Source organism: Diadema antillarum, unplaced genomic scaffold (assembly GCF_040938485.1).
Source record: "Diadema antillarum isolate AM-2024a unplaced genomic scaffold, OU_Dant_1.0 scf00000030, whole genome shotgun sequence".
Lineage (NCBI taxonomy): Eukaryota > Metazoa > Echinodermata > Echinoidea > Diadematoida > Diadematidae > Diadema > Diadema antillarum.
The window spans coordinates 184,043-199,899 of record NW_027270919.1 but is presented as its reverse complement, the minus strand read 5'-3'; the positions used below and the strand labels follow the sequence as shown (position 1 = coordinate 199,899).

Below are 15,857 nucleotides of genomic sequence, written 5' to 3'. Positions count from 1 at the left end.
GAATGATATCACCCCTAACATAAGTGAGTAACAAGTCGAGGAAATGTGCACTTTATTCAAAAAGTCAAGTTTTGTAAAATTCTCTTTCTATATTCCTTATATCGTTGTATGAAGTGACGCAATAAATGTGACATCATACACTGTAGTAGTCTTCTCCTCCAGCAGTGGTTGCATAGATATTTTAAAAATTCATAACTTTTGAACGGATTGTCGGATTTTCCCCAAACTTTCACTGATGTGTTCTACTAACATTGTTGTCTTCACTCAATCCACATGTATATGAAGGTGAACTTGTCCTTGAGCGTTGAAGTGGGGAATTCCTTATCGGTAATCAACGCATTCAAAGCTGCCTGGACTTTGAACCCGGAACACTTTCCCATTGATCTGTCCAGACATTAATGTGTACGACGGTCAAACATCGTTCTCCTAAAATCAAACTGTTCAAGTTAACATTATTATCAGAAAGATTGCTTCTTTTCGACTAATCACAGTGATGAGGGGACATACATCTACATAGTTTGCTGCTGTTCGCTGCTTTCACTCATTATCAAGTTGTTAATCATTCCATGGTTGTGCACAACGTTCATCGCCTTTGAGTCTGCCGACATTGATAGAGGTCGTATACACCAGACAGACTGACGGAGGACGTACATTGCTGTAAATACTAGATGTAGACGTGCGGTCTTTGAGACTAGGTAATACATTGTATCCATATATACCCTTTATAGCCTAACTTCATTCATATTTCATTACAATAGAATCTAGTTCCTGTAAGATCCGTGTCACTGACTCGATCAATCCTTTAGCCTTGTTGCGCGTCACATGTGTAATATTCAATAGGTGTCTTCATGCACGCAGTGACTTAATTCACGCTCACTAATCGTATACAATAGTCGATCGTTTCCAGAGTAAACCGTGTACCATGCCTCTGGTGCGAACGTATCGTAATTCCTTAGTGCACACATCCATTCCATGTACAATGTACTGTACAAGGTACACTGAACCTGGCCACCGTGCATGATTCCTCTACACGAGTGTCTGAAATTCTGCAAAGGCCAGGCTGAAACAAATAGGAAACATATTTCATTGACATAGTAATAGAGCAATGTACATAATCCTAAATACGGAATATTTCCAGTTTGGTTGTCTTTTCAGATATTTAGCTACTCAATAGTGATGTAGCCATTCGTAAATTGTTGTCCCATAAGGCGGGGAATCCCAGAGAGGTTACACAGAGAGTGCTGTACAGTTTCCGATCACAATGCACTATAGGCTAGGAGCTAGCTGCTATGTTCTCTCATACCTCCTTGCTGCAAGTCATAAACCCCACTTATTGTCTAGCTCGAAAGGTTTAACCCCTTAGGGTAACAGGGGCCACCCTCATTACAAAAAAAAAAAAAAAAAAAAAAAAAAATGCGCCTCAGTCTGACCCCTGCTATGAGGGTGGGTTCGTCCATGTTATGAAAATGAACTTGTCATTTAATGTCAACACTTTAACTACTCACAAGTTGATAATATTATGAATTGTGATTTTATTTGATTAACGAGTATACCACCCATTTCCGCTGTCAATAATGTAATGTCAAGGATACATGTATACACTGAGCAAACAAGAAAGTAACACTTTTTCGAGTTCATTTCTCTCATAAATTGTTTGGCTTATATCAATGTTTTGTGTACCATGTTGAAGGTATTTAATTGGCTAACAACGCAGGTCAATAAAAGAGAAAACTTTACGCTTGAGTCAACACATTCGTTTTTCTCTTCCAAGGCACAACAGTAAAAATTGCAAAAAATAGTCAAGTTGTTATTCAAGCATATTTGCTCTTTCATGACATTATAATAATGAAACAAAAAGACATATTCAACACAATAAGAAATGCAAGTTAATGTGCAAACACCAACCTATGATCTCTATAATGCCTCTGCAACCTTCCAAAGATGAAGAAAGGTAAAAAAGGAAATGATAATGGAAAAAAGTGAAGAATTATCTGTTAAATCTATGTATATTCAAAACACAAACTAGAAGAAGTAACGGTAACAAACAAAGTATAAATTTGAACTGTTATTACAAATTACGAAAATTTTAGATAATACTCGGTCCTTGATTTGGTTTCATGAGTTCTTAAATTCCTTAGATAAAAATATGAAATAAAGAAATTCTGTCCATTTTATCACCTTTGCGGCTCACTCCCAATGTCTTAAGCGTTGAGTTGACAGAAAAATTCTCGCGTTCCACCTTCAATTTCCCAAATATGTTTTTTTATATAATATAAAGAAGAACAAGGGAACGAAAACTTATTACTGCTATTTAATTCATGTCTCTCATTGGGTTAAATTGGTCTTTTGATCTTATTGTTAACTTGAAGGGCTTTTGCATATTAATTTCAATATGTCAATTTCTGCAATTTTTACTTTTGTGCCTTGGAGGACAAAAACGAATGAGTTCACTCATGCTTTAGATCTAACAGGTTGATAGCTAATTAAATAGCATTTGATATGGTATATGACACCATGATTTTTATCAAAATCTATGAAAATATGAACTTGAAAAAGTGTTTACTTTTTCTTTTCTTTTTTCTGGGGGTATTTTTCATTTCTTGTCAAAGAAGGAAATCAAGTGAAGATTTGTGTAAGGATCACTAAGAGTATATGAAATCATGAGCATGTTCGTGGCAAGTGATAGCACTGGTGTTTAAAAACATGAAAATCTTCATTCTATGAGTCTTCTCGAGTGGTCATCTTACGGTCCAATCCGATGACACTCTTATGTTTTTGTTTGTAGTTTCTTTGTCTTTTCTTTGTCTTTTCTTTTCTTTTCTAGGGGTGTCCTTTGTTGGGCCCTAATTTCCGTGTTTCATGACCACCACACTAGTCTTATACTATGGTCTATCATTGATAGATTTATTCGTTTTTCACACTTTGGAGCAATATGTCAAATCATGCAAAATCAAAACCTCAAATTGGCAATTTCGATTGTGTTTTGTGAAACGCTGTGATTTTTTTGTGGTTTTTCCTCTATTGTCGACAGACGACTGGGAACACTTCGACATTACCATGGCAGCAAAGTTCAAGGATGACAAGAAATGTGTCGACTGTGGAGAAAAATCTGGGGCACTCTACAATGTGAGAGAGAAACAAATGCTATGTGATGGATGTGCAGTAACTAGAGACTTTGCAGTCAAGACTGCAAGGGACAACACGAAGTGGTTTTGTGAAAAACACGCTAAAGCCATCAAGTTCTATTGCGATTCTCATGATCTTGGAATCTGCCAGTCCTGTGCAACCGTCCGACACGGACAGCCATGTGTCCTACACGACTTGGATGACATTATCACTGAGAGAAGAACTGCTCTTAGAGAGCTGGTTGTCATGGCAACCGATAAGATTGCTGAACTGGGAAACCATGAACAGCATGCCAAGCAACAAGAAGTTGATGCGACCAATCACTTGATGTCAGTGGAAAGTGAAATAAAATTGTTCTTAGAAGAGAAGCTGCGTCGCGAGGACGCAACCTTGCGGCGAGAGGAAGACATGATAAAACAGGAAGCAGAAGACGAAATTTCTCAAATTAATGAGAAAAAAGAACAGCGATTGCTACAGAGCCGTAATAAGGCAAAAGTAAATAGGGAGAAAATAGTCAAAACACAAGAAGAACTATCGATCTCACTTACAGACATACGTAATGAGTATACCATAAAATTCGAACATTGTCACATTCAAATTAGGGAGAGTCAGTTTGCGATGAGAAAAGTTTTGAGTGACATTGAAACCCTTCTCCTCAGTCACAGACAACTGATCGAGGGAGGGAAAAATCTCTTGTGGTCACTGAACCTGACCGTTGGGTCAGCTGATGAGAGGAAGGAGGAGGAGAACCCTGAAGGCATCTCAAGCAAAGTGAAAACTGTCCGATTTGTGCAAAGTGAGGGAGGCAAGGGTTACAAGGGGAGAGTGGATTGGTGTGGCGGGAAGTGGGAACTCTGCGACTCAATTGAAATTCCAGAGGATGTAAAATTCCCAATGATAGCTGGATGTATCAACGAGGAAGAGGTGGTTGTTTCAGACATGTCCTTTAACAACGCGCAAACATATGTGACAAATGTCCGAACCAAAAAGACTGAAAAAGTGGCGCGGAACGACAGTGAAACACATATCGCTTCATGTACACTACTGGATGACAACACGATAGTCTGTGGCAAGTGGCGGCAAGGCTGTTCGGGACCAGTCTTGAGTGACTGCATCTCACTGTACGACAGGCAGTGGCAACTCCTCAGACACCTGGACATGCCAAGACACGGGCAGACAGACCTAACTTGGGTAGATGTTGCAGTCGATGTGGATCGTATGATCCTTGCTTGTGAGGTTGGTCAGTCTAATATCTACGTTATCGATTCGAAAAGTGGAAAGAATGAAAGCGTGATCACGTGCAAGTCTGGGAAATGGATCACGATGCGTGGAGTTATGCCCTGCGGGAAGATCATAGCTTGGCCAGTTGATGATACATTGTTGGTAATCGATCGTCAGGGAGACCAGATGAGGATAAAACATAGTGATACAATCTGGAATGTGGCTATCGATCCTTTGACCGATGACCCTTATGTTGTATGCTACGATGCAGAGAGCAATGTATGTTCCATTGTTCGTATGTCTTACGACGGTGAGGCGGGAGTAAGAGAATTGTCCCTGCCCCTGTGCGAGGGATTGGAAACAGATTTTAGAGGCGGCTATGTTATAGGATCAGGGGTCATTATCACCTCTGATGGCAAACTCATTTTGTGTGATGGAAGAAACGTCATGGTCTATAAGAAAAAGTTTACATTGTAAACGATAGCCTGATATCTGCAAAGTTGATAAATTCAGAGGACATTTAAATGGATTGAGAAAATGATACAACTTCATCAAGAAGCGGAATGGGAGCATAATATGGTTTTGCTCCCTCAGCCAGTATATAATGACTTCCTTTCATTAGATGGCGTTTGGTCTCACAAAATGTGGGAATACATGTGAATATATGTGAACACTCTCCTAGAAGTTCAGTAGATCCTCCGGTTGAATATACTGTTTACCATTTCTCTCTTTATATATATATATATATATATATATATATATATATATATATATATATATAATTATATATATATATATATATAAAATTATATATATATATATATATATATATATATATATATATGTAGATGGATAGGTATAAAGCCTCAAATATAGGAAGATATTATTGTTTTTCTCTATGTACCATAACTATAGACGGTTCATTCCAGAAGAAAAAAAAAATATATATATATATATTTCTACCTTATGCACACATTTTGAATTTTGAATAATGACCTAACATATACGTTGGTTGTTTCTATCCCTAACTCACATTTTAGAACTATTTCGAAGCTCTTAAGCTGGGTTTCTGTTTCATTTGAAAATGGTAAATAATGCCTTTCAAATACATTAGTATAAATTCTTCAGTTGATTTATTTAGATTCAGCAAGCTTTTTTTAATGATTCTTGGGTCCCGATTACGTTGTAATCCTGTAATGTATCCCAACACTTCATATCCCCATATATTGACACGGAGATAGAGATCAAGTACCTATGAGACGGGTGTGAGTGAACAGTCTGACCTGCATGTAAAGACAAGGGCAAAGCAAAAATATCCTACATTGGGTCATTCTTTCTTTTCAGAGTTCGGGACAGCAAGAATAAAAGAATCTTAACCGTTCTTTCTGATGCATTTCTCCAATGGCATTCGAAATTCTCACGATAGTATACAACTGTTACCACTTGTATTGCCAGACAGTGCATGTATAACCAGTTTCACGGTTACAAGTCATGCTAGAAGCCCTATACGTACGTCATATTCCCCACCTGCGAAACTTTTTACTCTCTATTTGTAATGAAACTTTTTTTTCTGGACCGAGTTCAAAAGTAAATTAAGCTTCCGGGCTCTATCCAGGCATATCCCTTTTGTTACGAGATGTTGTTCATGCTTTAGGTATTTGTGTATTCAGGTCACAAAACATTCATCTGGTGTTGATCAAACTATCACGTGAATACTCCATTCCATCAAAGTCTATCATTTTCCGTTCTCACGTCGTGATACGTGAAGGTCCAATCGATCCACCTGCCGTGTGGATGTAGTTTCTCACAAGAACTAAACATGACATTATACATGGCTCGACACTAACTTTTTTGTTTGGTGGCCCGATGGGGCCACCAAATCGTAAATTTCACATTTTTGGTGGCCCGAGAGAAAAATTTGGTGTCCCGAAAAAAGAAACAATAAAAAACATCAAAAGTCCTTTTTTTTAATGAATCAAATATTTAAGTTTTATGATAGTAAGAATTAGAAGTTGGACATATCTACTCATAAATAAACTTTGAACAAACTTGCAACATTCACTCTCGGGCACTCATTCAGTCCTTTTCATCCATCCTTTAAACAAATCTAACTGCTAATTTCCGGCACAAAAAGTTACGAATTTCTTGACATACTTTTCAAAAAATTTTGGTGGCCCGAGGCGGGCCACCAAATTTGCCCTTTGGTGGCCCGACTTTCATTTTTGGTGGCCCCGGGTCACCGGGCCACCGTTAGTGTCGAGCCCTGCATTATATCGTTCTCACTTCGAGAAGAACGGACGGCATTGTGTTGAGATCAAACCTGCAGGGCGAAACCAGTCCTACAAGCTTTAACCAATTTCGATACAAGTAAAAGTCACCTGAAAAGAGAGTGATATTTCATAAGCACAGCAGTCAAAATTTGATCAAAATCTGACAAAAACTGGGGAAGTCACGAAATTGTGAAGTTTAGCTATTATCTTTGCCAAATTGCCAAACGGTTTTTATCAGTTGACTTTAATACGCAAATAAATGTACTGGTGGTGTCAGCACCTCACAATTTGATGGTGTCTAAAACATTAACGAGAATCAGATTTTTCTGCTCTGAAAGTGTAAAACTTATTTTTACTCTTGGCTGAAAACTTCAAAATAATGATCATACAGATATATTAGGATTTGAGACTGGAACGCAATTGCGTTTGAACCAAAACAAAAAAAAGAGAGAAAAAAAATGATGATTGCAAGATGTCAGGCATTGACGTCATCAACGCCATATTTGCGTATTCATATCAACTACTCAATTACTGGTTAGTGAAAAGTTGCTAAACTTTAAGAATGTCAGTACTTTTCTCATTTTGGTCCGATTTTGATCAAATTTTTACTATTGTACTTAATAAATGTTACTCTTTCTTTCAAGACAATTTTCCAAACAAACTGGTCTGGAGTTGCACTTTGATATTCATAGTATGGTCACAATGCAGGCTCCTCATGAACATGAGAAAGGCACCGTGATCCGTCTTCAACAAACCGATCTTTCTATTCCCTCATTTTAACTAGCTGCATGCCACATTACTTACCTGTTCATAGGTTTATGCGCAAAATTTGTGCACAGTTGACTCATTGGCAGTGAAAGGGTTAACACAACGAATGAAAGTTACTGAAGAGACATCATAGGAAGTCCTGCACTTTTTAGGATGACGTCACAGAGTCACCTCTTATCCCTTGTCACAAGATTTACTCACACTTGTTTGTCGGACGAATTTTGTTACTTTTTACTCATTCATATCATGCTATCTCACTATGGTTACATTAACTAAGATGATCATCATGAGGAATGTTCATGTTAGAGATGAAGTAAAGTATTTCTTCCACACCTATGCTTTACTAATTTAATTCATATTACAGTCTTATATTTCCATTACATCTGAAATATGGTATACTTTTTGGGGGAAATAATCATCAATATTTGATTGCAAAATTGCATTTGTTATTATCACATTGAAAATGCATCTCATAGCCAATTCATGTATCTAACGTTAATGCTGTTATATCAGTCATTCATCTAGAAAAATCACCATGTTTATGTGCAGAGAGAGAGAGAGAGAGAGAGGGAGTGAGAGAGCGAGAGAGAAAATGAAAGAGAGACAAGGTGTAAACCTGATGACAATGCTATGTGTACTGTACCATCGATGACTGAGACTTTAACTATACGTATTTTGTATGTCAATAATTAGCTATGCGTAGGCAGAGTGTGTAATTTATACTGTAGAGCTTTAGTTCTCTAGCGACAGTTCTCATTATCTTTGAGAATCCACATATCGCTTGCTTAGATGTATTTCATTTGATTATTATATCTGTGCTGTTGTTTGTTCACACTAAACGAGTCATCCCCTTATATCGCATGTCATAAAGTCTTCTTTTTTTTACCACATTGAGACTAATTTTATACTCAGATGGTGTGGTGAGCTCACTTAATAATCATGTTTGTCTGCCAAATATTAGGAGGACGACATTTCCCGGTGCTTAATTCAGTTTGTTTGTTTGTTTTTTTTTGCTTTTGTTTTAGTTCATTTTGTCTTTCATTCCTTCACATACATGTGAAACATTTGATGGTATGATACAGATTAAAAAAAAATGATGTTATAAAGGTCAAAATGAGGTGAGATTTTTAAAGCGTTTATTCAATATTCTAAAAGCTCATTGTTGTACACATGTGATTATCTCTTCCCACTCTATGTAGGGATAATGTAAATTCCGTGTGGTTTACAGCTTTGTGATTACCCCATAGATTGAAATGCCTATGACCGTGTTACACTGTGTAAGTTCCTTGTGAAGTCAGTCAGTAATTTCCCCATGGATTGAATTGCCCATGACTGTCTTGTACTGTGTAAACAAAGCTGTATGTATGCTATTTGTGACACCCAAGTGCAATACAAAGGTGATGATTGTGTTTCATTGTATATAATACATTATGCAGTCTGAAGCGTGGCGCCTCCCTGTCACGTGGTTGGTGATTGGCGCCCTAATGGAAGTACTGCTTCACTGTGTCTCATTCTCTCCTTTTTATATGTCCGCTCTTCTGCATTCTTTTGTACCCAATTCTTCTCAATATCAATCCAGTGTGCGTCTTATAATTTTTCTTACATCAAGAAATCCAGTCTTCTTGTGTCCATGATGGTACGTCTTGTATATAGTTTTTTTCCCTGTTTTCTACTTTTTTTATTCTTTTCTTCCTAATTTGATTTTATGTCAGTTGACATTGGTTTCCTTGATTTTTTTTTATATGTGTGTGTTTGTAGTGTCATTAAGTCATTATTCGTTGTCTTATATGTATTTTCCGAGGGTCCCAAACCGTACAAGTTTTGCTTTTTGTAGGACCCTCTATTTCCATTCCCATCCTTATATTATGCGTATAGATATACCTTAAAATGCTTTGTTGTTACTCGTGATCACTTGTACTTTGTTATTTGAAAAAAAAAATATATTGCAAATATGTTACGTTAATACGTTATATATAATCTTCCTTGATTACTTATTGGAAATGCAAAAAAAAAAAAGAAAAGAATGACTTACAAGGTTCATGCAGCCACAGAGACGAATTGCTTTTAAATAGTAAAAAATCAAAATGTTGAGGAGTTGAATTCATATCAATTAGGGCACTCTATGTTTAATTTTAGAAAAAAATAGTTGCATAAAGTATTTAGTGATGTGGTTTGTAGACATGTAAATTTTCATATGTATCCGACCAGAAAATCCAATGAATTTCATTTACTTTTGCTCTACATCATCTTCGCCCGGAATACTTTTTGTTTTATACAGAACCGAGCTTTAGGAACCAATATTGATTAGAGACAGTTTTGGTTGGTATTTACATAACATTTGAACAACATATTTTAAATCTCATTATGCATTTATTCTGTTATGTTGATTACTTTCTTTAAGCCAATGGATAGTGTTTGGCAATAGCCCTTCATGTGCTGAGGACGCCGTAAGCTGCTACCTCTTAGTAGTCCTTCCTTCCTTCCTTCCTTCCTCCCTTCCTTCCTTCATTCATTCATTCATTCTTTCTTTCTTTCTTTCTTTCAATTCCATTCCTTCTCCCTCTAAACTTCCCTTCCCATTGTCTCTTGCTGCGTGCCCTACGTCTTTGTTTACTCTTAGCGTCTTGTGCCTGTGTTTGTGCTTTTGTTCCTGTATATCTTATTTTGCATTCATTTTCTTTTTTTATTTTTATTTAATTTTTTTTTTGATTTTCTGGGTTGCCCACGTGTTCACAAGCTTGCCTTTTACGTGGGCCTCTCTCTTCCAAAAACACAATTATTTCAAACATTAGTTTCACATGTATAAGAATGTATTATGTTGTTATAGTACGCTGTACTCCTGGATAAGGTACATCTGATTGGTGATTTCGTAGAAATGTGTTCTCATTTCATAATCACGTAAATATTATTATGTACATCAGTGAGTACTTTGGCCTCTGCCTAGTGGCTTCTTCAGACTGCGTTGTATAGATGGCGGTATGACGCTGGCCGTGAGAGATTGGGATCATCATATACGTGTGAAATACCTCCCTTATCCATCTTGATGGGCGGTGGTATTCTCTGGCATGAATATAGTATAATATAATAGAAATTAGGCAATACCGAGCTGCCCATGGCTGTACCAAACTTCTGTCGACAGATCATCCCATCAAATTGGAAATATGTTGGATTGAGCACGAGATCGAACGGTAGACAGCCATTGGTGATCATGTTGCTATCAACAGCCATTCCATCTAATTGAACGAGAGCAGCACTCTTGTCAGAGAAGATCATCGCCCATCAAGATAGATAAGGGAGGCAATTCACATCAGCAATTTAAACCCTAACACAATGAACAGAGACTCGGGACAATCCACACACCATTCTCTCTGACGTCAAGCGTCATACCGCCATCTACGACGAAGTCCTAGAGTCACCTTTTAGGAGGCGAAAGTACTCACTGAGGTATAAATACGAAATAATTTTACGTGATTGTGAAAAAAATGTATAATATTTCTATAATACATTATACTTTTTACACTTGAACTTTTATCAACAAAATATGGTATTGAAAATAAAATTCATTTGAATTGAATTGAATATTGCATGAATATTGTATTTTAATGCATAAAGAGATCAGTTAAGGGCAGTTATACGCCTTCTAGCAACCCTGTCGATACCTGCGAGAGTCCGTAACGTAAGGTAATGTGTGACAGGGGCTATTACCACTTGGTGAGAAATATTATGGATGCAGAGAGTACTGCATACATAGGTGTGTGTGTGTGTGTGTGTGTGCGTGTGTGTGTGTGTGTGCATTTTGCTTCATGATAGTATAAGATTGACATTATTTCGTGCAATGCTGTGTATAATGCAGTTAGTCTTTGCATGTTTCGTTTTTGTTTTCTGTGAAAGTGAATTTTGTGACATGAAATTGAACGAAATTCGAATAAAGAATAAAAAGTGTGTGTGTGTATGTGTGTGTGCTCGCTCGCGTGTGTGTGTTTGGGTTGGGGTGGGGGGGGTAGCACAGCGAGGGGTGGATTGTTGGGGGTAGTGTTGGTGATGGAGGTCAAGCAGCATTACTCCCCCTCCACTCTCACCCCTCCTCCGTACCCCCTACGACGGGAAGAAATTCAGGGTGGAGCCCCCTAATCTACATTTTATAATCTATATTTTATTTTGTGGCATGGATAGAATTTCTGTGATCATAAAAATGTGAATGTCTGATTTTTGGTAAAGTGTCATGGACTGCTTTGATTTAGGATTCGAATCAGCTGCGTGTAAACTTTGTATTTATTCATTGTGTATGAGTGGGCTACGCTGCATATGCGTGTGGTCAGAGGTTGGCCAAGGCTTAGTAGACTTAGTAGCTTTAAAGATGATAACCAATCCAAAATTTTATCAATTTCGTAAGCAAGAGGAACAAAAACTCTGCTGAATAGTGCAAAACTGGCCAAAACTGAATGAGAAATAAGGAAGTAATGACATTCTGAAATTTCAGTTTTTCTGAAAACACTTCTTGGCCAGTCGTTATGATAATTATTCAAATCGCCAAGTTAATAATGTCATGCTGTCACAATTTCGTATTCATTCTATATACAGAAATGATAAGAATATCATTTTCAGCTGTATAGATACTAAACGTCCTGCAAAACCACTCAAAATATAAAAAAACAAACGCTTCCCCTGATATTTATGGTATGAGAGGATTCCTAGAATATTGCATGAATCTTTGAATGGGATGATGATAATCCTATGATTGTTATGATATGGTAGCCGTTAGGATGGCCGCTCTACACAGGAGTCCACAATGACAGGTCTTCATGTAAAACTCTTCCTTGATAGATTGTTCTTGAGTATTGTAAGTTCTTCTCAGTAAGGAACAATGGAGAAAAAATTTAGAGGAGTAAAGGAAACCTTGTCTAATATAAGCAATGTTGGATTGAGCGAAATAAACACAGAAGCATGTATACTTTCCATTGAGTTGTGTACATTACATCCGTAGTCTATAGGGCTCACACGGGTAAATAATTCCCCATTACTATGAGACGTGTGTTAAAATTCAAAATTCACAAAATTCTGTAAAACAGCTGGGAGAAATGAAGTGTTTCATTTTCACTTACCTGGATAAAGTGAGATATACCCTTTCATTCATTAAATTTCCAAGGCGGGTTCTTCAGTTCAAACTCTGTCCGATGGTTCGCAATGCCAGAGTTCAGGCTTAAAAAGCACTTATTTTCTGTACATGCACCCAATGAAATATAGTTCCTTCAAGTTCCATGAGAAAAGCTGTCATCTTCCAGCCAAAATGCAGTTTGTAGAGGAATTCGTACTCAATATCTACAGCTATTAAGCATTTTGGCAAGCTGCATTTCTGGTTCTTAACTTTTTTCTTCATTGTATTTTGGTATCTTCGGTAAGATTTTGATTGATTGGTTGAGTGATTGATTGATTGATTGATTGATTGATTGATTGATTGATCAATTGATTCTTATTTTGTTAAGGGGTCTGGGACATTCCATTTCATTAACAGGTGTTTGCCCTATAGTAGAGGTCATATTTCTTAATTAATGTATAACATCATAAATGTGTTTTTGATTATATTTGCCCCGAAGTAAAATTATGGAAAATTACACATTGAAGAGGATTGTCAAGCTTCTCAAAGGTGTTTTATCTTTACTTATCTGGATAAGTGAGATATACCCTTTCATCCATCAAATTTCCAAGGAGGGTTCTTCAGCTCAAACTCTGTCCAAGGATTCGCAAAGCCAGACTACGAGTTCTTTTCACTCAAAAAGCATCTATTTTCTGTACATGCACCCAATGAAATATAGTCCCTTCACATTCTATGAGAAAAGCTCTCATCTTCCAACCAAAATGTAGTTTGTGGAAGAATTCATACTCAATATCTGCAGTTATTCAGTTTTTGTCAAACTTCATTTCTGATTTTTAATTAACTTTTTTCTTCATTTATTTTTGTATCTTTGGTACAATATTGTGAATCGAACGGGAACATTAAGTATTATTTACAGGCCTGAGCCCGGTAGTACTCTCATGACAATAACTCTGAGGACTACATTTCTTGATAAGCAAAGTAAAATACATTGACGTGATATTTTGTAAACTTGTAATTATCATGTGTACACTCAAGTGCTCGATCGTGTCGCCAAATCAATTATTGTCATACTTGTCGAGTTGAGTGTGAGTGCACTTTGATAATGTATTCTTCTTCAGCCAACACATTCTACAGCAACCGATGAGGGCAGCATATCACTGTTTCGATCACCGAGTTCTGTGGTTTCGATACGTAGACGTATTTTGAAAGCAGTTTACTGTGGTATCTAGGATTATCAAGTCAACTCAGGTGGGGCTGACAAAACATGCTACTGCATCTATTTTGATTTTGACCTTCTCTTGGCACCATATCTGGGTAGAAATCACAAACCCTGACTCACAAAGAACTCACAAACCCTGACGAAATATCTGAGGCTTTTAACTCATACTTTGTAAATATTGGCCCCCAATTAGCTTCAAAAATAAAAAAAACAAACATGCTCATTTAAACTTTACTGAATTTCTTCCACCAAACTGCGACAAATCCCTTTTCTTTACCCCAACAGATGAGGAAGAAATACTGGAGATTGTTAACAGATTAAAGCCAAGTAGATCTAGTGGCCATGATGAAATAAGTGTTTATATACTGAAGAAAATCATCAAACAAATAACCACACCGTTATCCTACATTTTCAATCTTTCACTGTCTTCTGGAATATGCCCAAACTCATTAAAAATTGCGAAAGTAGTTCCAATTTTCAAAAGAAAAGACAACCCTTCTCTTGTAACAAATTATAGACCAATATCGTTATTACCTAGTATTTCTAAAATTCTGGAAAAAAATATTCATAAATGCCTGTACATTTTTGTTCATGTAAATGACCTAGTTATACCTAATCAGTTTGGATTTAGAAAGGGCCATTCCACCGATTTAGCTATAATTCAATTGTTAGATAAGATTACTGAATCTTTTGCAAACAAAAAACACCTTATAGGAATTTTCATGGATTTATCAAAGGCTTTTGATACCATAGATCATGATATATTAATTTACAAATTAAAAAGATATGGTATTCGTGGTTTAGCACTTTCTTGGTTATTGATTATTTATCCAACAGAAAGCAATCTGTACTATTTAAGTCATCTAAATCTCCGAATTCTAATATTGTATGTGGTGTTCCCCAGGGATCAATTCTTGGCCCCCTACTGTTCCTCGTATGAATCAGTGATATAATAAATACATCAAAAACTCTCAAATTTATACTTTTTGCGGATGGCACTAATATTTTTTACCCCCATGAGAACCTCGAAACACTGTTTAATACTCTGAACACGGAAATAGACAAAGTCTCCCAATGGTTTATATGCAATAAATTAGCCCTTAGTGTCTCTAAAACAAATTTTATATGTTTCAAACCTACTGCTTCACAGAACATTAACAGCAGTTATAATATTGATATTGATGGATTATCCTTAACTGAAGTAAGATCTACTAAATTTTTAGGAATCACAATTGACTCGAGTTTAACTTGGAACGATCACATTCATAATATCCACACGTCTGTCTCAAGAACTGTAGGAATTTTATATCGACTGAAAAACTTCATTTCTCAAAATTCCCTGACTATTTTATATAATGCATTGATCTTACCACATATCACATACTGCAATATCGTTTGAGGAAACTATGGCTCAACTAAAATTAATCTAATTCTTACTCTCCAAAAACGTGCTGTACGTTTAATTACCAATTCCCGATACTTATCCCCATCCAATCCCCTATTTCGTCAACTAAAAACATTGAAAATTGAGGATTTTCACACCTTTCAAACTGCTGTTTTTATGTATAAATATACATTTAATTGTCTTCCAAAAATTGTTGATGGCTTCTTCACTCCAAATTCCACCGTTCATTCATATCCAACACGTCAGTCGTCCGATTACCATCTCGAAAACCCCAGAATCATTTTAGCTCAAAAATCATTAAAACATAATGGACCAGATATTTGGAATTCTTTACCCCCTAATTTAAAACAATGTACGTCGTTGAACATTTTCAAACGAGAACTAAAAAAACACCCTCATAATCGAGTATACTTCTGATACATAAATATTCATACCACCTGGTCAACAAACACCCTAAACAATGAGTTCACGGCCATAACTGAAGTAACATTCACCTCATCACACTGATACACAAAATAACACTCAACGTACAAACCAAGATTCACCCCAGCACAATGCACACCGCACTGCACCGCACGCCCTTCGCATAATTACTTCCCACTCAGTGAGTGGCAAGATTTTCTTTATGTATCTCTTTATTGCGCCCTTCGCACAATTACCCCCCACTCAGTGAGTAGCAAGATTTTCTTTATGTATCTCTTTACCTGGGGCCCATCTTCCTCGTCAAGCTTAGCTTATGATGATGGTCCCCTG

General features: G+C 36.8%; 1 protein-coding gene across 1 annotated transcript; it reads left to right on the top strand.

Annotated features, from left to right (window-relative positions):
- The first annotated feature begins 432 nt into the window (after nucleotides 1-432).
- LOC139740580 (uncharacterized) lies at nucleotides 433-4,976 on the top strand. The gene is made up of 2 exons (XM_071651170.1): nucleotides 433-695; nucleotides 3,032-4,976. The coding sequence occupies exon 2, from the start codon at nucleotides 3,058-3,060 to the stop codon at nucleotides 4,822-4,824; it is 1,767 nt and encodes a 588-aa protein (XP_071507271.1). The 5' UTR covers nucleotides 433-695; nucleotides 3,032-3,057; the 3' UTR covers nucleotides 4,825-4,976.
- The last annotated feature ends 10,881 nt before the right edge of the window (nucleotides 4,977-15,857 follow it).

Coding starts and splice junctions, on each gene's coding strand:
- LOC139740580 (XM_071651170.1), top strand. CDS start 3,058: ATGGCAGCAAAGTTCAAGGATGACAAGAAATGTGTCGACTGTGGAGAA.